General features: G+C 42.4%; 2 protein-coding genes across 2 annotated transcripts in view; both read left to right on the top strand.

The window, feature by feature from the left end:
• Positions 1–9,314, top strand: part of MLXIPL (MLX interacting protein like) — a 92,289-nt gene extending 82,975 nt beyond the window's left edge. Inside the window, exons 14-17 of the mRNA XM_018557129.1 lie at positions 2,323–2,450; positions 5,450–5,573; positions 6,922–7,051; positions 8,948–9,314. Coding sequence (XP_018412631.1) covers positions 2,323–2,450; positions 5,450–5,573; positions 6,922–7,051; positions 8,948–9,069 — 504 coding nt within the window. The 3' untranslated portion in view covers positions 9,070–9,314. The remainder of the gene's footprint in view (positions 1–2,322; positions 2,451–5,449; positions 5,574–6,921; positions 7,052–8,947) is intronic.
• A 3,685-nt stretch (positions 9,315–12,999) lies between these two features.
• On the top strand, positions 13,000–23,234 carry TBL2 (transducin beta like 2). The gene is made up of 7 exons (XM_018557130.1): positions 13,000–13,165; positions 16,273–16,400; positions 18,335–18,519; positions 18,699–18,847; positions 19,875–20,001; positions 21,076–21,228; positions 22,769–23,234. The coding sequence occupies exons 1-7, from the start codon at positions 13,057–13,059 to the stop codon at positions 23,223–23,225; spliced, it is 1,308 nt and encodes a 435-aa protein (XP_018412632.1). The 5' UTR covers positions 13,000–13,056; the 3' UTR covers positions 23,226–23,234.
• Positions 23,235–24,081: the final 847 nt, after the last annotated feature.

The following is a 24,081-nucleotide window of genomic DNA, read 5'->3' as shown; positions in this document are numbered from 1 at the left end:
CTGAGGGTCCCCAGTTTAAATCCTGGTCAGGACACTGTCTGCAAGGAGTATGCATGTTCTCCCTGTGCTCTATTGGTTTCCTCCCACAACCTAAAGGCATGCTGAAATGTTAATTGGCTCATGTGTAAATTGGCTGTTTATGTGTGCATGTGTGATAGGAGCCTAATGCTGGGCACACACCTTACAACCATCGCAAGACATTTGTCTTGCGATGGTTGTAAGGTACTTTAAAAAAACGTACGATCTGCCTATCTTGGACAGGCAGATCGTACTTGCGATGATCGCAAGTCGCACCCCCCCTGAGGGGCGGGCTTCTGATGACCGCAATTACAAACATGCTACACACCAGCCGAACATCGTACGATGCTCGGTGGGTTTTCGAACATGTTCGTAAGTTAAAAGTCGTGCAAACTTACAGTAGTAGAGGTCGCACGGCTTCCACACACCTTACAATAATCGTACGATCGTGGGATTTCCTGCGATTATCGTACGATTATCGTAAGGTGTGTGGGAACCCTTAGGTTGTTATTTCGTTGTGGGCGGGGACTAATGTAAAGTGCTGTGTAAATTGTCAGTGCTATATAAATACCAGTAATAAATAATAAAGTCAGGTCCCCATAACAGAGGGACACAGAAATGTTTTTTTTTTTAATTTGAGCAATAAAGATAGCAGATTACTGTGGTATGTACTCTTAGGCATGACCTTTACTATTAAAGTGGAGAACAGGTTTACTTTAAAGGCTAGGTTTACCTTTGGGACCATGTTTCATGTTACACCCATATTTAGGGTATAATATACAAAATGGTAACATCAGCAAACCAGCCGCACCCTACCCCACCTTTCCCCCACTACCACCACCACTGAAACGCAGGGTTCTTCTCCCTGCAGGCCGTGGCTGTTTTGTAAATTTGCAGCAGTGCCCACACAGCTGTATCATCCATTCACAGGTCCATTGACAGAATCTGTGAATGGAGAAACCACCATCAACCACCGCGGCAGAGGGACTCAATTCCAATTCCATAGTTCTTAATGGAATAATAGTGCTGTGACATCACCACACTTGTAGTCCATTCATTCTTCCACCCATCCATATTTCTGCATGTCCATACTGGGGTACAGACATGGATGGGAGGAAGAGTTTGCAGGTTGATCACGGTTGCAATGTTTTACTGGCTCCAATTCCAAAAAATAATACACGCACCTTTTTTTCTTTTATGAAGATGTGTGCATTTAAAAAAAAATTCACAAAAAGTGAACTTTGCTTTCAGATGGTTCTGTTAAAGCATTAGGTCTTGTTTACACACAGAGAAAGGTCTTGTAAAACAGACACCCCATGCACCCACCCTCTCCTAGCATGCTGTATTGAGAAAAATTGCTTGCTTCGTTGTCCAGCACTACCTGCAGCTACTGGCAGGCTTCAATGCTGTGGCATTCATTGTTTTGAGTTTTAATGAACTAGTATGCTGAAGTCCTAGACATGGACATGGAATCCAAGCATTAAGATTTTGTGTCAGAATTTTTCTGTTAAAGTAGAAGTAAACTGCTGGATGCCATGAAGGAGCTGAGAGTGTACACTACACAGCGCATGTGCCACAGAAAATTTAAAAAAAACGCTAGCAATTTTAATTTTTTTTTATTTTACTGCCGCTTTAACATTTGTTGGCTTTATGTACATTGGCAATAGGCATAAAAGTGTTTAAATTACCTGTGTAGAATCCCAACAATTGTCAACAATACAAATTAATCAATGAGGACTGAAGGTTCAGGAACCAGAGACAATCTGCATTTATTTTGACATGGCACAGCAAGTAATTTGTAAAAAGAACCCCCCACAGCCTCTATATTAATAATAATTCCTGCTCCAATGGATCTCTTCTTATCTTAGTTAGTTTATTTCAACCAATGCTACAGAGTTGGACTGGTTGTCAACCAAGCCCTGAAAAAGTATTGATGTTTGGTCAAATGCACAGGCATGTGCTGCTCATGAACGTATGACACAATCCAACTTCTCAGCATGTACACAAGCAGCTCCATTTGTCCAGTTGAATTAACATCAGTCAGGAAGGTAGGCTGTCTTGGATGTGTCCTCAGACAGTAGGGCTTTTACCACCGGCCCAAAGTGCTTTAGCGGAAAGGTGGCCTGCTCTATATAGAGAGGCAGTGGGTGCCTCTCTACAGTACTTACAAAAATGTTCAACTTAGAGAACCTCCTTAAAAAACATTGTTAGTACAAAAAGTAATTGAGTTTAGACCAAGAAGAGTGTTTAAGCCAAGATTTTAGACAGGTTACATAGACTCATGACATAAACTGATCTCTGCAGCTTAGTAAGGCGACCACCTTGCACAAGACAGCAGAATACATCTGTAAGCTGCAGCAGGAGAGAGCCCAGCTACAGGAAGAAGCCCAACGTCTACGCCACCAAGTACAGGAGCTAAGTGATAGCATCAAGTAAGTAATAATATGAGTCTAATATAATTAACATTGATTTTAATACACAAAATATACACTACTCAACAAATGTATAACACCATTACATCTGTGACCTTTATAGGGTTTTAATTCATTTTTATGTTTAACTTGCCAACAATTTAACAGAAGATATTCCATCACAGGGTGATTGTGTACAGCAACACAAAATTCTTTAGCCTCCTAGCTACTGATGTCTTGAGACACTGTGGTTTATTTACTAGGGGAGTATAGAATATTCACTCAGTGTCAGTAACTGGATCTGAACCCAGGGCCTCTGCTGTAGCTGGCAGCGGTTCTACCTGCTGAGCCACCTTAGAACCTTGGATAGCTCCTTGCCTGATCCCCTGTGTAATCCTCAGTTTAACCTAGTTTCTGCTGAACTCCTTGCTCCTCCCTTGAACTTCCTATTTAAGCCATGCCTCTGCACTTCCTGCTTGCCAGATTATTGTGCTCCTGCCAATATCTTGCTTCCTTGCTCCTCCTGTGATACAATCCACTCATACTGCTACCCGTGTACTGACCTTTGGCTACTGATTCACTGACTACTCTCATCGTCTTCCACTTCATACCTGATACCTTTGGCTACTGACCTCGGCTTGTTCACTGACTACGCTTCTGCCTGCTCCTATACTACTACCGTCTGCTTGTGTACCGAACTCGGCCTGTTTGACTACGACTTTGCCTGCTGTTTCAGCTACTGGACTCCGAGTCGGATCCAGATCGTGACACTCAGTGAAGTGAAAGGTCACTTAGCTTAGTGAATAAGGTGAAGCTCTGCTGCTTCAAATGCCCAATTAGTTGGCAAAGTAAAAACCCTCTTTTAGTAAATCAAACCAATTGACTCCAGTTTCTTCTGAAAGCTACGTAGAAGTAGACATTCCCAGCACAACTGTTTTGTTTTGACCCTCAGCATCTTCTCCACTATCCATGTATTCCAGAATCCTGCTGCACTCCTTACCAGGCATCCCTGTCAGCATGGGTGCTCGAAATGACTGCGGATAGCGCCGCCAATACTGAAACTTGTTAAAGATGTCACCAGCACACCATACTGAAGTGAAGCACATGTCTGTTTATTGACGCTTCATGGCAAAACGAATAGCAACGTTTTGGGGCCACACATTTCAAGCCTGATGAAGGGGACCCTGTGTGGCCCCGAAACGTTGTTATTTGTTTTGACATGAAGCATCAATAAACAGACGTGTTCTTCACTTCAGTATGGTGTGCTGGTGACATCTTTAACAATTCTCCGCTATCCATTCACATCTGACAGAGACAACAAACTGGCTATGCACATAAGATAATGGTCACCACATTCAGACATTATCAGCTGACATGGATGACTTTTCCATCCCCTACATCAGGAGTAGACAAACTCCGGTCCCCTAGCTGTGGAGAAACCACAAAATCCCATCATGCATCTGCCTCTGGGAGTCATGCCTGTGGCTGTGCCTAATGGGATTTGTAGTTGCACCACAGCTGGAGGGCCAGACATCATTGTACAATTATGGCCAAACCCAATAAAACAACAAAGGCTCATTTTAGCATACTGAAGGACAAAGCTGAGCAATTCTAAAGTTTTATCCCAAGCTCTGGGAAAACAGTGAGCCAATCGTAGGAAGAGGAAGAAAGATTCCTGAAGGCATTCTCTACCTTAGCTAGGCTCAATTTACTATATTGCATGTGTTATTTGCCAAAACAATTATTATTTTCAGAAATGTGCTTGTTGTTTTTAACTTTTATTGCTGAAAATAATGACAATGTCCATTATACTGCATTGGCAGAATTTTGCAAAATTACAGCTGGCTACAAATTAAATTTAAAAGGGCATTTTAAAGGAGAACTATGAGGTGAGTGCTTTTCACTCATTCTCTTAGTTCTAGCCGACCTGTGACAATGAGACTGTCACAGGTCGGCTCAGTAGATCGGGAAGTGAGCGAACACATACCGGTGTTCGCTCACTTCTCGATCCTGTCACGGCAGAGAGCCGTGACAGGGGTGGACTGGACCCCCTCCCCGCTCCGATCCTCCAGCGCTGACTGGCTGAACGGATGGGGGAGGGGGCGGGTACAGCTGGCTCTGTCTGTAGATAGGCAGAGCCAGCTGTCACTCACGCAGCTGGGCGGATCCAGACATAATTATCGGGATCCGTTTCAGCTGCGATGTCTCAGTATACGTTTTGTGTCCTCCCGTTACCCTTCGGAGAACTATGGGGAAAAGCCCTAACCCCATAGTTCTCCTTTATATAACATTATTTTACAAAATGGCTTGCGTATCAGCTATGTATTTTATGTTATGCTGATTTTTTCAAGCTGGACTCAAGGCAAACAGATGAATGGAACGATGAATTACATATAAGAGACTTCTTTTATCCTGTCAAATGATTTGTGTTTCTGTCCTTCCACTTCTGAGATTTGCACAGTTCTGCCCAACAGCTCAGCTCTGTATAGTAAGGGAGGGGAGTTGATCTTTCTCTGCTATTTCACTTTCATTTACAGCTTTCCTCCCCACCCTGTGACTGGATAGTGAAAGAAGAAGCAGCACACTGATGAGCTCATCTTTCTGTCACTTTGCTCGCTCCTCCTTCTTGTGCTGCGGCACACCTGATTGGTTCCTTGTCCTGCTTATCCCTCTCCCTCTTTGACTTGTGCTGTATACACTATAAGAGGCTAATACCAAGTACAATTCCGGTAATTACACTGCTTGCATGTAAAATACATTTAACTATTTATTCATGAATACAGAGCAATTTGTGTGTGCCTTTTCTGTCTGCCTGGAGTTCAGCTTTAACAAAAGTGGAGTGTTCCTTTTATTATGCTGTGCAGTAAGGCAGCATCCACTTCTGCATGGAGTAGTACAGTGTTGTAAGCGAGCTTCACACATCTACAACTAAACAGTTTTACATTTTTTAACACAACTTGCACTGTCTTATCATGTATGATATAACATGTAGAGTAATGTAGTGTGTGTTTATTTAACAGTCTGTGCCAGCAGCAGCTGCCAGCCTCAGGAGTCCCTGTCACACACCAGCATTTCCAGCATATGCGACAAATGTTCCAGAATTATGTCCAGAGCAGGACGCTGCAGAATTGGAAGTTTTGGCTGGTATCCTTTAACATTTAGCGAAGCTGCAAATAAGCAGTTAGGCTTTCTGATTGTTGGCTACTAATTATTCTGCAATGAGAAATGTCAGTGTGCTGCTAATGATGTCAATAAAACACTGCAACTGCGCTAAAGTCAAAGTCCACTCCACCTACCTTTCTCTGAGTTTTGTAATATCCAATGCAGACAAATTCAGGAAGTCCCTCGTAGTGCTTCTAGGAGGGAATTGTCATATAATTCTGTGCAGCTCGAGGTCCAGTGTACATGACATGCAGTAAGATAAGACACGTACTAGAACAGTGAACACAGTGGTCAGGATTTGCACAGACTCCAGTACATCACCATTTAGAAAATTATCATTATTATATAGCTAGCAGCTAAATCAAGCTCCAATAACACAATCACAACTATGGTGATCTTACCAATTGGTTACTAAATATAAAATCATTTATCATCACCTTAGTAACTTATTAGTTAAAGTACAATTAAACCCTCGCGTTTGTTTGCATATATCTACTGCTAGCAAGCAAACCAAAGGCCATACCATTGCTGCAGTGGAGGAGGAGACAAGCAGAAGAAACTGGTATAAGAACAAGCCGGCTCGGAAGATGGGGTGAGTATAACTTTGTTATTTTTAAACCTAGACAAACATTAGGACTTAATCCTTGCAGTGCGGGGGTAGCCCCACTGATCAACAGAATAAAACAGCCAAGGCATTTTGGGGGTCCTACTCCCTAAATGCATTTGCTGTTTTATTTTGTTGATCTGTATAAATAAAATGCTACATTGGACTCTAATAGTAGTGGTGGCGCCACTGTCTGTTCTCAAATTGATTTCACTCAAGATTCCCTCTCCTAGTTTGGGAGTCCCTTGTTTTGTGTGGGAGCAGCCCTGCTAATAATATTTAATACTTCAAAGAAGAGTTATTTGAGATTCCAAAAGCAAGAAAATCTAGCGCCTCTTTCACACACCCACATTAGTGACATGAGGACTCATATTGACCAATTTCTGATTGAAAATTGTACAGTAAACTCCCCCTTATCCGGCATCCACGGGGATTGGTAGGTTCCGGATGAATGTCGTTTCTGCTTGCTTGAGAGTTACTATTAAAAATAGGTCTAACTAATGCCATACCCCATACTATACCATACCATAATATTAACTCTGTATTGACTTCATATTAATAGTGAAATGCAGTAATCAAAAGCAAATTAAGACAAATAGACACAATCATTTCCAGGATAATACATGCCGCAGATCAGCAGAACAGTGAGTACACAGGATTTCTTTTTTCTGGTTAGATGAGAGTTTACTGTATATATACTGCATTTTTTCCTTAACATGGCCATAGTTTAGCCTCCTTATCCGTCCATTGTTTGACTCCTTTAATCGTATGGTGTCCACATCGAGTATGACTGATCTCAGGGAGACAGCTATGGACTGGCTGGACCAACACTGCTCCCTGCCTGCCCTGAGGCCTAGTAAGTATATAGTAAATAAATAATAGCTTATCAGAGGACATAGTACAAGGAGACATTCCTTGATGAAGAAATAACACTTTAAAAAATATGTACAGAAGCTCTGTTGAGCTACATAATATAGGACCAAATTACACAGATGTACTGTATATGTATCACATCGTGGAATACATTGTAAAATAAATGACTGGGCTTATTGAGCAGCATATCTACTCCTGGCAGCCAACCAGAATTATGCTTTCACCAATTTAGAGTGGCCAAACTAATGGAAACTAATATATGGATTTAATATATATGCTCATACTACATTGATTTTTTTTTCCTTCAGTCTTCTATTGTAATAATATACCTTTGAAGCCTGCAGTTAGGACAGTAAATAGGTCTGTGATGGAGGAAAAATGGACATATTTACTGTCCTAACTTCAGGCTTCAAAGGTATATTATAACAATAGAAGACTGAAGGAAATAAAATCAATGCAGTATGAGCTTATATAGTAAATCCATATATTAGTTTGGCTGCTCTAAACTGGTGAAAGCTTTAGAAAAAAAAAACGAAATATAATCAGAGTGGACATAAATGTGACATCAATTTCCATTCTGATCTGATTCAGCATGGAATCAGTCTATGGATCCCCTGTTGAGATGGAATGGAGGTGCGTTCACTACTTTCATACCAAAGTGGTTGATTTATTAAAGTACTAGTTCACCACAGTAAGAATGAATGATCCCTATGGACAGCAATATGTAAACAGGCGTGCTTCTATTTATATCCATTTACATCCATTCAGGTATGCAAAAGCGGATGTGGATGCAAAGCTATTGGGTTTAGTCCAACCAAGATGAACAGACCGCATTGTAAACGGATGCAGATCTGTTTACATGTAGCTGCCCATGGGGATAGATTACAGACTTAGTGACAGAATGCATGTGCGAAAGAAGCCTAACTGCGCAGTTAGGGGACTAAAGCTCACCACACACCAATCTCCTCTAGATCTACCAACAACTATATAATGCAAGGACCTGCTGATTGGGTAGACTAGGTAAATCCTATTATTATATAGTATTGGTGAATCTAAAGTTGATTGTGCAGTCAGATTGTAACGTGTGTAGTGACTGTAGTAACAGTTTAGCTATGCTTTACCACATATCAAACATAAAGCAAGAAGGTGAAAGCAAGCCAGCAATATACAGTACATATCATAGCAACATAGAGGCTGCCATTGCTGAGCTCTTCTTCAGAAAATACTACAGTAAACTCCCAGTTATCCAGGCCCCACAGGGATTGGTATCTGCCCTATAACTGTCGTTTCTGGTTGCTTGAGAGTTAATAGTAACTCTTAAGCAAACATCTCTCTCATGTCTGCTCTGCTCAGTGGGCAGGTACAGTAGGCGGCCTGCTATTGGCTATTGCTATTTGAAATAGCCAATAGCATGCTGGGTATTTTTCCCCATTGCTTACATTCTGCTGCCAACCACAGTAGCAAAAAGTAAATAAAATTTTTTGTTAGCAACTAAATAAATGTAGTTGCCAACTCATTTTTTAGTGTACTGTGCACCAAACAACCAGCAATTGGCAATCCACTGGCAAAAAAAATTATGCCCTCGATTTTTTTTTTGCCGGTTGCTTGAGAATGCCGGTTGCTTGAATGCCAGTTAATGGGGAGTTTACTGTACTTGCTTGGCTATTATGCTGACCCACTGGATGCAATCTGTTTTGAGTCTCTGACCTCCTGGTTGCATTTTTGTACCGGGTCAAAGCTAGTGGCTCAACACAATAGGCAGGCAACTAGCATTTTCAGAGCATTAGTAACTCCCATATTTATCTCATGACAGGTTTACTTTAAAATGTCATGAATGTCTTCCTTGAATAATTGTTTGTTACTTTTTGTTTTACTTCAGCGGTATTGAGCTCTTTGTGCCAGCTCAGCACCTCAACATCCATACTGACTGACCCATCCTTGATGCCAGAGCAAGCAGTGCAAGCAGTCACCCGAGGAGAGAGCGGAGATAACTTCTACTAGGGCAGCCATCCAGACAGGATATATACTGCTGCGGCCTTAATAGAGAACTCTGACATATTCCTGAGAAGTGCCTGACATCTGAAAATGCAATCTGAGCTCTGTGAGCCAGTGTTTCATGTTCCCTCTTCTTTATACACCCAGTGTTACCATTGTTTCGGATTTTTATGTCTTCTGTATTTTCTGTCCATTTTATTGTGGAACTGTGTGTTCTTTGTAAACCTCACTTAAACATTGACAGTGTATTATATACAGTGTTCCTTGTGTTACTTTTGCTGCACTCTTCAAACTAGTACCACCACTAAGGCCCCGTTCACACAGGGGCGGTTCGGCCACGGGGATCTGCCACCATGAACGATCCTGTACATTGCTATGGGGACCGTTCATGCGACCGCGTGGCTCAGCGCGATCCGAACTGCTCCCTGTACTCAATGCATTACCTTCTCCTGAACCCTATACAGCAACTCCATGCATTACCTACTCCTGAACACTATACAGCAACTGCATATGTCTGCTTCATATCTACTCGGAGTACATTTCTGGCATGTTTTTTTTTTTTTTAAATACCGTATATACTCGAGTATAAGCGTCCCGAATATAAGCCGAGGTACCTAATTTTACCACAAAAAACTGGGAAAAAATATTGACCCGTGTATAAGCCGAGGGTGGGAAATGAGGCAGCTACTTACGCTGACTCGAGTATAAGCCGAGGGGGGCACTTTTCAGCACAAAAAATGGGCTGAAAAACTTGGCTTATACTCGAGTATATACGGTATCTACGCAAAGGTGCAAATAGGCTTTAAAACCCCTGTTAAAGTGGTACTAAAGACTGGGCATGTTTTACCTTAATGCATTCTCTGCTTTAAGGTAAAAAAGCCCAGCACCTTTCCAAGTTGCCCTGTGTGCCCCATACTTACCTCCAATCACTGGTCACCACTGTTGGGTCTGTCAAGTCTTCGCTGGTCCTCACACTTCCTGGTTTGGGGGGGGGGGAGGGTACTGAGGGCAGAGGAGCGATTGGCTCCTTCTGCCATGAGCCAATCAGTTGGGAAGAGATGAGGGGCTTGGAACGCACACAGCTAGATGTGGGCACAGCCTGCAGCGTGCATGCACGGGTGTCTCCTCAGCAGCCGGGTCGCTGAAGGAGACACCCGCAAATGGGGAAGGAGAGAGAGATAATTTGGGACAAGCTGAAGCACAAGAAAGAAGAGCAGTTTAAAAAGAAGAACACCGGACTCAGGTAAGTGTGGACCTCCCCATTATAAAACAACAACAAAAAATGAAGGTTTAATATCACTTTAAGTATTTTTGTTTTCTCCTCTATATCATTATTGGGGAGATGTTCCTGTAGACACAACAGGAAGTAATAGAAAATCTCTCCTAAGTAAAAAAAAAATCCCCTCTTAGACAGACGTCATTAACACAAGTGCCCCTGATGGAAGATTTCCCCTTTATTTCTGTTCTGGTGACAACTCAAACTTTTAGATTACCTCTTACTTTCAGTTCTAGTGATGGTGGTAACCAGGACAATTACAGCGAATTGATCTCCCAATAAACCCCTCACCACTCTGACCAAAGATAAAGTTTGGGCTTCAGCATACGAAACATACGTTTAAAAAATGCATAGGAAGAGGTTTACCTTTAGCGAATTCAGAATAACTAGTAGGGGCCTGTTCACACCAGCTGCATTGGACTGCACTGGTCAGCCTTTCCCAACGCAGTCCCAACGCATAGGCAAGGCATAGACAGCACAGTTTATATCACCGTGCTGCAGTGGGGTGCGCTGAAAATAAAATGACGGCATGCAAGCAATCCACCGCGTTGCACGGTGCTGAGGCCTAAAGAATTGAATAAAATGTAGTATTTTTGAAATTTTCATAAGGTTACAGTGTGTTGCGCTGTCTCCAGCTCAACTACACCACAGCCTTCACAGGCTCAACAAAAACCACAGCCCCAGTGACTGCGTCCTAATGCAGCTGCTGGTGTGAATTGGCCCTAAATCAAGAGATATAAGCAGCTAAATTGATATGCAAATCTTGACTTTTCCAATATAGTCAACCATGTCCCCTCCCAATTGGTCATTGATCCCAATCACCAAATTAAAGTACCAATAAGGAAATTTACAGAGGCTCATAAATCAGAATGGCATAGGCCAGTCTCAACCTTCACAAGAAGAGCTGAAACTAGAAAAATATATTGGCTACCCTTATGTTGAGGGTAAAGCTAATTGTTGCCAAAATACTTAAAGCAGCCTTTCTCAACCAAGGTAACAGGTCCCTGGGCTGCTTTCTGGTCAGGGGTGCCTTCAGGTTTCCACACAGTGTCATGCATTTCCATAATGCAAGCGAGTCAGTCACTAAGCAATGATGCTAATCCAGGGTGGGCTTCATGCAGGAGTTTCCCATCATTCAGCCGCATTGTAGTGAACAATATAAGGTAGGACTAAGGTAGGCTAAGATGTGAAGTAGGGACTAAAAACTCTAATGTAAAGGAGGGCTCCTGAAGTGAAAGGGGGCTTCTGATATGATGGGGCTCCTAAAATGAAAGGGGGGCTTCTGGTGTAAAGGGGGCTCTTGAAGTAAAAGGGGGCTTCTGATGCGAGGAAGCGGGCTCCTAAAATGAAAGGGGGCTTCTGATGTCAAGGGGACTCCTGAAGTAAAAGGGGGCTTCTGATATGAAGGGAGGCTCCTTAAATGAAAGGAGATTTCTGATGTATAGGGAGCTCCTGAAGTAACAATGGGCTTCTAATGTGAAGGGGGCTCCAATAGTAAAAACGGCCCTTTGATGTGAAGGTGGAGGAGGTTCCTGAAATGAAAGGGGACTTCTAATTTATAGGGGGGCTCCTGAAGTGAAAGGGGGCTTCTGATATGAAGGGGGGCTCCTAAAATAAAAGGAGACTTCTGATGTATAGGGGGCTCCTGGAATAACAATGGACTTCTGATGTGAAGGGGGAGGAGGTTCCTGAAATGAAAAGTGGTCTTCTAATTTATAGGGGGGCTCCTGAAGTGAAAGGGGCCTTCTGATGTGAAGGGGGAGGAGGTTCCTGAAATGAAAAGGGAACTTGTAATGTATAGGTGGACTCGTGAAGGGGGAGGAGGTTCCTGAAATGAAAGGGGACTTCTAATGTATAGGGTGACTCCTGAAGTGAAAGGGGCCTTCTGATGTGAAGTGTACTCCTTAAGTGAAGGCTTCTTATGTGAAAGGAATGGATCTAATGGGAAAGAGGGGCTTCTGATATGAAGGTGGGAACTTGTAATTTTTTTGTTTTTGGCATGGAGTCCCCCCCTAAAGCTTTATTCACACAACATGTGAGTGTGTGATTTGAGATTCTGTCAGGAATCCCAAATCTCCCAATGAGATGCATCCAGGGATAGTGCTCTATTCCAAATCACATACAGATGCGGTAGCAGTCACCTGGTCTTTAACTTGAACGGTTGACAGCGGCCACATCTAAACTTGACATTTGGGATTCCTGACACAGGAGTCCATGTTTCTGCCGCAAGAATCCCAAATCACACGCTGTGAATGAAGCCTTCAAATCCATACCAGACCTCTATGTAGGATGAGGGTCTGAAATAATTTTTTAGGGTTGACTACACGTCATTTTTAATATTTTCTGATCATTTACACTTTGGCGCCTCAAGATTTTGCATACTTTCAAATGGTGCCACGACTTAAAAATGTTGAGAACGCTGACTTACAGTGCTCAGCATGGAATAACCCTGCACATGATAATCTCTGTATATAGGTAAACACGGTCTGATTACAGAGCACTGACCCCAGAAAAGAAGGGGCGCATATTACCGATATTGTTATGGAAAAGTCGTGTGATTTGGAAGATCATACAGCCCTCTAGCCCCGCCCTCCTAATTTAGCCACACCCGCTGTGTCAGCTAATGCTGACGTGCAATAAAGATTTGTTGGAAGAAAAAAAACAGCGCCCCCGTGCGCGCTCCCGTTCGGTCTGACGTGGCTGAGTGAGGGACAGACATGGAGGTGGTGGCGCTGCTGGCTGTGTCTGTAGTGCTCGGAGGAATCATCCTGCTGCTGGCAGTGTGGAGCAGGAAGGAGAAAGATGTCAGTGAGCCGGAGCCGAGCGGTAAGTGGAATGTACTTGGAGATAAGCACTGTCATAGTAGGTGAATGAATACAGTACGGTCACTTCCAGTCTGCAGTGTGTGAGGGCTGTCTATGGGCTGGTTCATTCATGTAGAATGGAAGTGGTGAAATCGGTTGTATTGAATGAAGAAAAGGTGAAAAGTACTTTATTTAGGAAAAAGAGTCAGTGGGTTATGTTGGTGAACTATATGTCATCAACTCAGGGTTTGTATCAAGGCAGACCCTGGCATGTTCCCTATACCAGGGACCAGGGCACTGAATTAAAGTTCATGGTGGTCCGATGAGTCAAATTTAGTTTGAGCAGAAGTCTGGATCCCATTTCCCTTCCATACCCCCTTACGTTGGCGTTCCCCGTCGGAGCGCCCCCTTATGTTGGCGTTCCCCGTCGGAGCGTCCCCTTATGTTGGCATTCCACGTTGGCGTTCCCTGTCGGAGCGCCCCCTTCATTTCATAATTAATGTAAGAGGGCACTCTGATGGGGGAACTCATCGTTTGTGTTCTATCAGAGTGCTTCCTACATTAGGTGTCCTCATCAGAGCGCCCCTTTCCGTTAATTGTCCCCACCAAAATGCCCCCTTACGTTAGTAACCAATGTAAGGGGGCAAACTAGAAAGTGTCTCCAAGTGTGAGCATATTAATGAAGTTGATAAATTACATGCAGGTGTACCTGGAGGTAGCCAACTCCTCCTAATAAGGTGCAGGGACGCACTGGAGGCCCAGCAACCAAAAATGCACGCTGGGACTCCAGTGCGTGTTTTGTATTGTTGTAAGCCTTCCCAATGTGCGCCCTGCTATAAAGGCCGGTTATAGATGCATGCATGTACCATTTTTTTCTAGTTTTACTATTTTGGGTTAGGGGGACGCACTGGAGTCCCAGCGTGCATTTTTGGTTGCTGGGCCTCCAGTGCGTCCCTGCACCTTATCAGGAGGAGTTGGCTACCTCCAGGTACACCTGCATGTAATTTATCAACTTCATTAATATGCTCACACTTGGAGACTCGGATACATAGAGTTAGGACCACACTTTGCAGAGGTGCCTTGGCGCGGCAGTGTGGCTTCTACATATTTTTGGCCAAAAGTTTGTGCAACTAAAACCTCTGATTTTAACGCATACTGTTGACAGGGCTACTTGTTTGGTTGCAGGCTGGCTGGCAGGTTGAGGCTGGGGAATTTTTGTGTTTTGTATCAATGTAAGGGGGCATTTTGATGGGGGCTACTACATTGTCCCTACATATCCTGTGGCAACTCCACGTCATGTTTTTGGCATGGGAGTCCCCCTTAGGCTTTATAATGCTGGGGTCGGGGTAAATGTGTCACTGTGAATGCAGACCTGTGCTGGGTTATTGCTGCCAGTGGATGCACCATCCTCTGGCCAGCACATCCACCATCAGCCAGTTCAGGCAGAGCAGGTGTCCCCCCTCCTCTGCAGTCATTGGTTGCTAGGACCGCCAGTGTTCCTAGTAACCAATTACGTCAATTGTGCGGCTGCCCCCAGCATTACAGAAGGATGGAAGAACTTTTTCTCCACTTTCAGTCAGGCATAAACCAGCGCAGGGGCACGATCTGGACAGAACCACCACTTAGTGTGTGTCTGACCCACGGTCCGCCATTTATTCACCCCCACTCTATACTAAAATCCCATCTCCGGTTAGGTAAATTAAAGCCCCCTGTAACTGACCGTATTAGCTGAGGTCATGTGACACTCCAGTTTGGAGCCTTCTCTTATGTTTACTTCCAGCAGCACATTGGGCGCAGTGTGGTGACATTCTGCATTTTTATGCAAACGCACACCACCGCACATGGAGAACAGTTGTTTTCTAAGTGTCCATGCATGAAGTCTGTGTTGACCAATACTGATCAGGGTGCATAGTGTGAACGAGCCCCAATACAGAGAACACAGTCTACCTGATGTCTGTTTTGTTATTCGTCCAGGAGTAACTGCAGTGGGCCAGGATACATAGAAGGGAGTTTATCAAAACTGGAGCAGACAGAAACTGGAGCAATTGTCAATAGTAACCAATCAGGTTCTCTCTTTAGTTTGTTCTGTTAACCTTTGCAAATGAAAGATAGAAGCTGATTGGTTGCCATGGACAACTGCTCCAGAGTCTCTGTGCTCCCAGTTTTCAATTTCCCCCACACTGTCCAATGTGGCCTTTTTTGGATGTCAGAGGAAGTTCATCACACAGAAGACAGCTGAAAAAATCTACTTAATAAGGGGGGGTGGGGGTTGATGGACAGCACATTCTGGAGGTATGATTTAAGACCTAAGGAGACAGGTCTCCCATTGTGTACACCCTTCCACCAGGGCTGGCTGTCATGTTGACCACCAAAGTCCTGATATGCAAGTAGCAGGTTGTCAGAGTAGTTCCTGTATTAGCAAATCATATAACAGCTTGTTACAGCCATCAGTCAGTGTAACCTTGTAAACTGCTATTACGTTACGGTCCTGATAACTGCAGATCACAAGCTTGTTCAGTGATTGTATCCTGACATTTCATTATTTTTTGGGGTTATTTGGCATTCTCCCAAATAAGCTCTAATGTGCTAGCATGGTAGGGGCACTAAGACTGATGTGTATGGTTCTGTGTAGCCCTGTGTAATTGGCTGGCACTATGTTCATTCAAAAATAATCTCATTCCTCCCTTTCTCCTCTCCACCAGCTGTCTTTGTTTTGTATACAAATGTGTTTTTTGTTTTACTTTGTTTTTAGTGCTGTATAGAAAAAGTAAGCATAACATTTACAAAATGACCTTATTTAGTTTTTAGTTTATAAATATTCAGGAACATCATGTTTTGTGATAAATAAGACAAGTCACAGAAAACAATTTATAGAGCAGTGGTTGTTTTAAAACCATAATGCCTAGAAAACAAAGTTAACACCATCCAAAGACTAGCTTGTTTGTAGCCCCTAAGAAAATCAATCACTTCGGTAACATAAGCAATGATAATCTTCTTGAAAAATCTATTGGCCCAAAGCTGAAGTGTAAATTCGGGCGGCGAGTCATTACCTTAATGGGACTTCCTCGTGTGAGTGGACATGCTAATATGCTTTATTTGTACTTACTGTTGTATTCTTTTACTTTTCAGATCACAAAGCAAATGGACAAGCCGTTCCAGAGAAGCAGCAATCCAAGAAGCTGAAACAGCAAAAACCACGTAAAGAAAGGACTCGGCAACACACCTTCAGCCACCATCTCCTTGCATCTGCACTTAAGGTATTCTTAGTAATTGGCCTGCATTTAATGCTTAATTTACTTCGCTCTCCTCTTGTTGAGAAAATAATTTATTAAAGGATAATTGCGCTTTTACCCCAAAACCCCCCATCCCCTGCTGTATATTTATCCCCATGCCATGGCCTACTGTAATATTTACATTCTGTGCATGCTGTGCCCCCCCCCCCTTATTCACTTGAGGAGGACAGCTGCAATAATCTGTTCACTATTTGCTGGCCCTGCGCAATGAGCCCTCGTAGACTTGTAAAGGGCTGTCACCCAAGGCTGGAGACAGCCCTATGCAAGTCTATAAGGGTTCAATACTGAATAACAGTTTGGCCAGATGATGTAAACACTGGGGCAGACTTTGCTGTCCTACTCAGATGAGTAAGCTACTGGGGGGAGATGGTGTTGGGGGGATTTACTTTAGGTCAGAAGACTTATGCACGGTGGTAAAGTGAACTTTCAATTACAGTACACTCAACCTTTTAAGGTTCACACATAGGCATTAGAAGAACTTTGTCAAGTTGTTATGTGGAATTGGACAATTGTCAAGCTGTGTATGTCGTACCCGTGCATTTCTGAATGGCACAGCTTCTATCATTTGTAGGCAAATACATACAATTAGTGTAAATCAGCTCATGCATATTAACATGTCAACTGTCTTTTATCATGAGTAATCATTCAGGGTATGCACTGTAGATCATGTGCACCAGCTCAAACCTGTTATTTCTTTATAAAGTATCTGGTTTGTAGTATTTCTATTGGCCGGGTTGGAATTTTTCTGTGCATAGCCATTTATTCTTCTGAGTGCAAGTAGAGATCCTATTGGAAGAAAGCTGTTCTGGCAGTCGGCTTGTTTACTGACATCCAATACTTCTCTACTGCAGGGCCGTAGATAATTTTTTTTTTCCTGGGGGGGGGTTCAGCTTCCTCAAATTATAAAATTTTATGTAGCAGACACACCAAGGTTTGAAAAAAAATATACCGGCCATATCATTCCTAAACCAATCCGTTACCCTGAGCAATACCGATTTTTGTTGTTCGACACCATATGGATAAAAACCATGTTTTCAAAAGACTTATAATTGGTACCAATTCACACAAACCACTTAGTATACACTTATTGGGATTTTTTTTTTTAACCAAAAATATTTAGCAGAATACATTTTGGCCTAATTTTAGGAAGAAATTTTATTTATTTGATATTTTGTATAACAAACAGTTGAATAGCAAGAGATTGAACCCCTTACTGACCAGTCAATGTATTGAATGTGAATCATTTGTTTGAAAGGTTTTTAGTGTTTTAACTAACAAGTGTTCAAAATATAACCGGTTAGCCCTGCTTTAGAAAATATTTACACAGCATTGGATTTGCCTTCAGAATTGAATGTCCTCAGCTTGTTTTAGGTTTCTAGGTTACTGTATTTTACAGTCTAGTGCATTTCACTATCTGTACCCCAAACATATTTTCATGTACAAAATGTTCCATAGTCATAGCAACATTAGCAAGAAACTCTTTGAGATTAATTCTGTAACAAAGACTAGAGGACACCACCTAAAACTGGTAGAAAAAAAATTCGAACACAAGGGGCGAATGGGGTTCTTCTCAGTTAGCGCGGTTAGGGTCTGGAACTCACTGCCTCAAGCGGTAATTTCTGCAATTAATCTGGAATCATTCAAGAGGCTTTTGGACGATTTCCTGAGACCGTAATGTACAAGGGTACAGGTACTCTTAAGAATGAGAACAATCATGGACCTACACCACACCACACACACACACCCTTGATGGACTTATGTCTTTTATCAACCTCAAATACTATGTAACTATGTATTAAAGCTTGAGTGTCTAGTAGTGTATCCACACTTAAATCTATTCTTATCAAGATTGGATCTATCAATATTTAAATTGTTGATGTCTGTCTTTCCTCCCACAGGCTCACAGTGGGAATATAACCTGCTTGGATTTCAGCAGCAATGGAAAATACTTGGCTTCATGTTCTGATGACAGGACTGTCAGAATATGGAGCACCAAAGACTTCATTGAGAAAGAGCACCGCTGCATGAGAGCCAATGTGGATCTTGACCATGCCACTCATGGCCGCTTCAGTCCCGGCTGCCGGTAATGCTGTTTTCTGTAGATTAAAAAAAAAAAATAGTACAGATTCATTAGAAGGCATGATTCTGCAAATTCTGGCAGTATTTAGACAAAATGAAACGGTCTGCTAACTGGAGGCTGCTGAATGCTGAAATACAATATTCTTATGGGTTGCTTACCAATATTCATTACTTTTTTTTCAGAACTTTTATAGTTTGGCTGGCTAATGGAGATACAATCAGGGTGTTTAAAATGACCAAGAAAGAGGATGCCTTCATCTTTTCTGCAGCTCATGATGACTTCCCAAAGAGACACAAAGCTTCAATCATTAATATTGGAATAGCAGAAACAGGTATAAATAATACATACAAAATATACATTCCAGTTTATAATGGATGGCCGTAAATACATAATTTATTACACACTCTGTTAGCACAGCTAAAAAGTAATCACTCTAATAATGTGGAAGGAGACTAGAGCCCCACCTGCTGGCTAAATAGCAGACTGCATACAATTTTAATATGCAATTTTTTCCCCAATCATCTTCCAGGACAGCAACCCGAAAGATAATTGGCTCCTCCTTCCACAGGAAACACAATATCAGAAAAACCACTCCCACCCCCTCGTCCCTCGGTTTAGGTTGTGCTTCCTACCGTCCAGGACCACATCACATTTGCTCTTTTCTTCTGACCAGCTGGCCTTGAGGCCCCCTCTGTGCAGCTCTGCTTTTAGGACTTAGCCTTGCTGTGATGCTGAGGGCCTTTTACTTTGTATTTCCAGGACCTTGTTTCTCTCTCCCCCAGGGGAATGACTCCTGAAGCCCCCTGGCGAATATGCCCTGTCCTTTGGTACCCTCTTGATGCAGGAAATGGTGGCGTGGCCTGTAAGCGGCAGTTCTGGCATGCTGGGTGGCTGGTGGAACGCAGGCGGCAGGCTGGGTCGCCTATGCACTCCAAGCCTCGGCTGGGGGCGCGTGACGTCATATCCAGGCGCGGCTGCTCACCTCACTTCCGCAGCATGTTCTCTACTGTTTGGAGCCATCGGATGCTGCTGCTGTCACTGGCGCCATATCCAGGACAGTCTTTTTGGGGGGAAATGGTGTTTGCATTTATCGAACAAGTATATAAAAACACTTTCAACATATAATAGACCAAAATTTAACTAAGAGAAGTTCACTGTTACAATTGCCATATACTTGTATTTTTGCTAACAACAATAGAGGGGTTTTGTTTTAATGGTTCTAAATTGAAAAAATAAAATCACATTCTGATTGTTCTGATTGAGCTTCCCAACTATGAAACATTCCCTGAAATCTGGATTTTTGCATTCCTTAAATCACAATAATGAAATAACATTTGTCCCTTCTGGCTTTTCTACAGGAAAGTTTATCATGACCGCCTCAAATGACACCAGCATTTTGATTTGGGATCTGAAGGGAGAGGTGCTGGCTTCCATCAATACCAACCAGGTTGCAAATGCATATGCCACAGTTTCCCCGTGTGGGAGGTAAGAACACTGGGAAATTCAATAAAGCATGTACAACACTTCTCTGGCCGTAGAGTCCCTTTAAAACAACCTGAGCCTAATTAATTTGCACAATGCAGTTCTGACATGTGTTACAGATTCAGGTAGTTCCCATTACTGCCTCTTTAAGAACCTGTCGATATGGCTGCAATAAGAATTGCCACCAGTTTACAGATTAGGAAACTGGAAGTAATTAATACCAACTCTGGTGTGGCGTGCCGAGAAACTTCAGTGCAAAGTGGGGCATGTATTTGCTGGGAAGCTGTCATGAATGTGACGGATTCCCACTCATGGTTCATTGGTTGCTAGGACCTTAGTCCGCCAACATCCTACCAACCAATTTCACATTTCTGGCCCCATTCAGCTGCCGGCTATTCACTAAAATAACAAACTACTGTATAACCTAGAACAAAGTATTTCAGGTCCTCTCTCTGCAGGTGTTTCTTTTTTTGAAGCTGGGTGGTGCAGTGAGGCCTAAATGGGGTCTATTTTAAGGAGACCGGTAGCATGTGTTACCTGTTGTCAAACATTGGCTATAATTGTTTTTTTATTTAGCTTGGCCAAGCCACACTAGTTCAATCCAAATGTAGCACATTATTGTAACAAATTCCGAAGGAATATTGCATAATGTATACAGAAACTCTACTTATTAATACGGGGCAAAGGACTGTATTTAAAAGTTCACTCAAAAACAAGTTCATGGATAAATTGCAATCCAAATGTTCATAATTCAAGTTACAGGCTGGTGTGAGGCAGATCAGTAAAACAAGCCACTTGTGCAATAAGCTACAATGATTGAATAGAGTAGGAATATATTAAGGTATTGCACAGTGAGTCGAGGAGTAAAACCAATAGTCGATGAAGGGTTCCCCAAGAGAAATGCAGTTATGTTTATACTCTACTTTGTGGTGATTACTGAGCACTTGATAATCGCAATGTCTGTAGGTATTGAAGCAGTGTAGGGGTAATATATTTGATGCCATTTGAGTTTTCATAACATTAAGCACTCTGATGTCACTCCTTTCGTCTTCACAAGTATTTTTTTTTTATTCAAAGGTTTGTTGCAAGCTGTGGATTCACTCCAGATGTGAAGGTTTGGGAGGTTTGCTTTGGTAAATCAGGGGAATTCCGTGAAGTGTGTCGGGCATTTGAGTTGAAAGGCCACTCTGCTGGTGTATGTGGATTTGCTTTCTCCAATGACTCAAGAAGGTGAGTAGGCTTCTAGTCAGCACTTCCATGTGAAATAACTTTGGGGGGAATTTAGAAATGCAATTGTGACTGTTTTATCCTCTTTGGGGGGAATTCACTATAACAATTGCGACTGTTTGAACTCGCATATCATCACATGGGATATATTTGACGCGCTTTGTGGTCATATATTTATATAAGAAGCGACAGTTAAGCTTCTTGCCTGGAGTTTGTGAGTCTTCTTTCCTGGAGTCTATTTAATCTAATTTATGAACAACATTACACTAGAAACATAAATCTGGTGCAAATATATCCCATGCAACCATATGCGAGTTCAAACAGTCGCAATTGCTATGATAAATTCCCCCCTTTGAATTTTGTGAAAAAATATAAATTGTGTGGGTAGAGGGAGGAATGGATTCTAAATAGATGCACAGAGATTGGATGTTCCAACAAAATAGTGATCCAAAACACACCTAAATGTTCAACCAGTGATTAACTAATAACTGAAAGATTACATTTGAATATTATTGACTATATTTGGGTTGATCTCTGGCACAACGCATGCAGAACAACCTAAGATTTTATTCTGAAGCAAGCTTAGAAACATTGTTGGCTACAAAGAAATGTCATTTCTGAGGAGCTGTTATCCTCTGACAGGGTGTCTATACTTTTGCACATACACCACATTTTATGTTCTATTTTTTTAGTCTGTTTAAATAGTAACTGTGCAGTGTTCTTGAAGGGGGTGTGTTAATGTGTAATTTGAACAGGGGTGTCCAAACTGTTGCACTAGACCAAGGGTGTCCATTAGGTAGATCGTGATCTACCAGTAGCTCTCAAAGCTGATGCTGGTAGATCAGGAAGGGTGTGAATGGCGGCCCCTTTATTCCATTTTGGTATATTTATTTAGCTGTGCACACATGATTACCTATTAGCCTGAGTCTGCTGAGCCCAGCTCCCTGACACCTTTCTGGTGGATACTGGTGGTTGAAGTGCTATGTATTACATCAAAGAATATTAAGTTACACAGCCTGTTGCAAAATACAGCCAGGAAAGAGAGAGCGAGGAGAGACAGCCAGGAAAGAGAGAGCGAGGAGAGACAGACAGGGGAGAGAGCAAGGAGAGACAGCCAGGGGAGAGCGAGGGAGGTTTTTTTTGGTTGGTAGATCTCCTGTAGCTCTTCATTTAAAAAGTAGATCTTAACACAAAAAATTGTGGGCACACCTTGAAAGAGAGAGCGAGGAGAGACAGCCAGGAAAGAGAGAGCGAGGAGAGACAGCCAGGAAAGAGAGAGCGAGGAGAGACAGCCAGGAAAGAGAGAGCGAGGAGAGACAGACAGGGGAGAGAGCAAGGAGAGACAGCCAGGGGAGAGCGAGGGAGGTTTTTTTTGGTTGGTAGATCTCCTGTAGCTCTTCATTTAAAAAGTAGATCTTAACACAAAAAATTGTGGGCACACCTGCACTAGACTGTATTTATCTTTAAAAAGGATATATAGAGAGAATTATCTTTTAGTTTATGCATATATTTTTACAGTTTACTCTGGTTTATTCATTCACAGGATGGCAACTGTATCTAAAGATGGGACATGGAAGCTCTGGAATACTGATGTTGAGTACAAGAAGCAGCAAGACCCCTATTTGCTGTTAACAGGGCAGTGGTGTGGGATAGAGCCTGCCCGCATTGCATTATCTCCTGACGGCCGTGTTGTTGCCATTGCCAGTGTATCCGATATCGCAGTGTACAATGGACAGACAGGGCAGATAGAAGAAGAATTCCTTTCAGTACATGCAGAGATTATTTCAGACCTTTCTTTTGACACTACTAATAGATTCTTGGTGTCCACTGGAGATCGGGCTATACGTGTATTCCATAATACAGCTGGATACAGAGCTGCTATTGCCGACATGAAGGATTTGCTGAAGAAAGCCACCAACAAAGGCACAAAGGACAGGCTACAGCAGCAAATTAAAGATGCTCAGAGTGCCCTAGATGCTGTGAGCAAACAGGGAAAGTGATAGACTCTGTTTTTTAACATTTTTATACTAAAAGAAAAGATTAAAACATTTAAATCCAAAAGGTTTCCGTGGAACTTGGTAATCTATGCAATTTAGAGTACAATGCAATTTTCAGTGTGTGTGTATAGATGTATATGTCTTGTCTACTGGACTAATACAGCGATAGATAGATAGATACATACATACATACATACATACATACATACATACATACATATACGTTGAGTGCGCCTACGTACGAAAACAACGATTGCGTCTATTGTGCCGCACATGTTACATATAACTGTGAATGTTGGAGTGAGAGCAATAATTTTAGGGCCATTAATTACTGATAACACTAAACTGATGAGCGGTAAAAGTGTTTTAAGCGTCACCTATGGACAATTTTCAGTGTGTCTGTCCCCACAAAATGTTAACATAAATTGCAAGGCTATAGTCCGGTCATGCTGACTGGTGACATTTTTGACTGGTGAGACACCATAACATTTTTCAAGCCCTGTGTAATATCTATATCTATATCTACACTGTATGTCCAGTAGCCTCATGACTGACCTCAAAGTTGATCTATACTTTGCCCATGAAGGGTAAATGCAGGTTCACATTAACGTGCTTACCTCCCATTTGCTCTCCCACTGCTCTATTCAGCTGCCAGGAGAGAAAGGAAAATTGATAATGTATTCATACTCAGCGCAATTTTCTTTTCCTGGTTATATTCCATGGCAGCGCTGACAAATGGGTTATAGTCTTCCTACCCCTAGTTGACGGGAACAAAAAGGGTTAACGTGCACTCCTAGCCTATATGAGCCCCTCCTACTCCTGAGTTCCCCAGTCTGAGTACCAAGCTAAGTATTCCATC

Source organism: Nanorana parkeri, unplaced genomic scaffold (genome assembly GCF_000935625.1).
Source record: "Nanorana parkeri isolate BGI_ZX_2015 unplaced genomic scaffold, ASM93562v1 scaffold269, whole genome shotgun sequence".
Taxonomy (NCBI): Eukaryota; Metazoa; Chordata; class Amphibia; order Anura; family Dicroglossidae; genus Nanorana; species Nanorana parkeri.
Note: the sequence above shows the minus strand (reverse complement) of the source record. Positions and strands in the feature narration are given on the sequence as shown.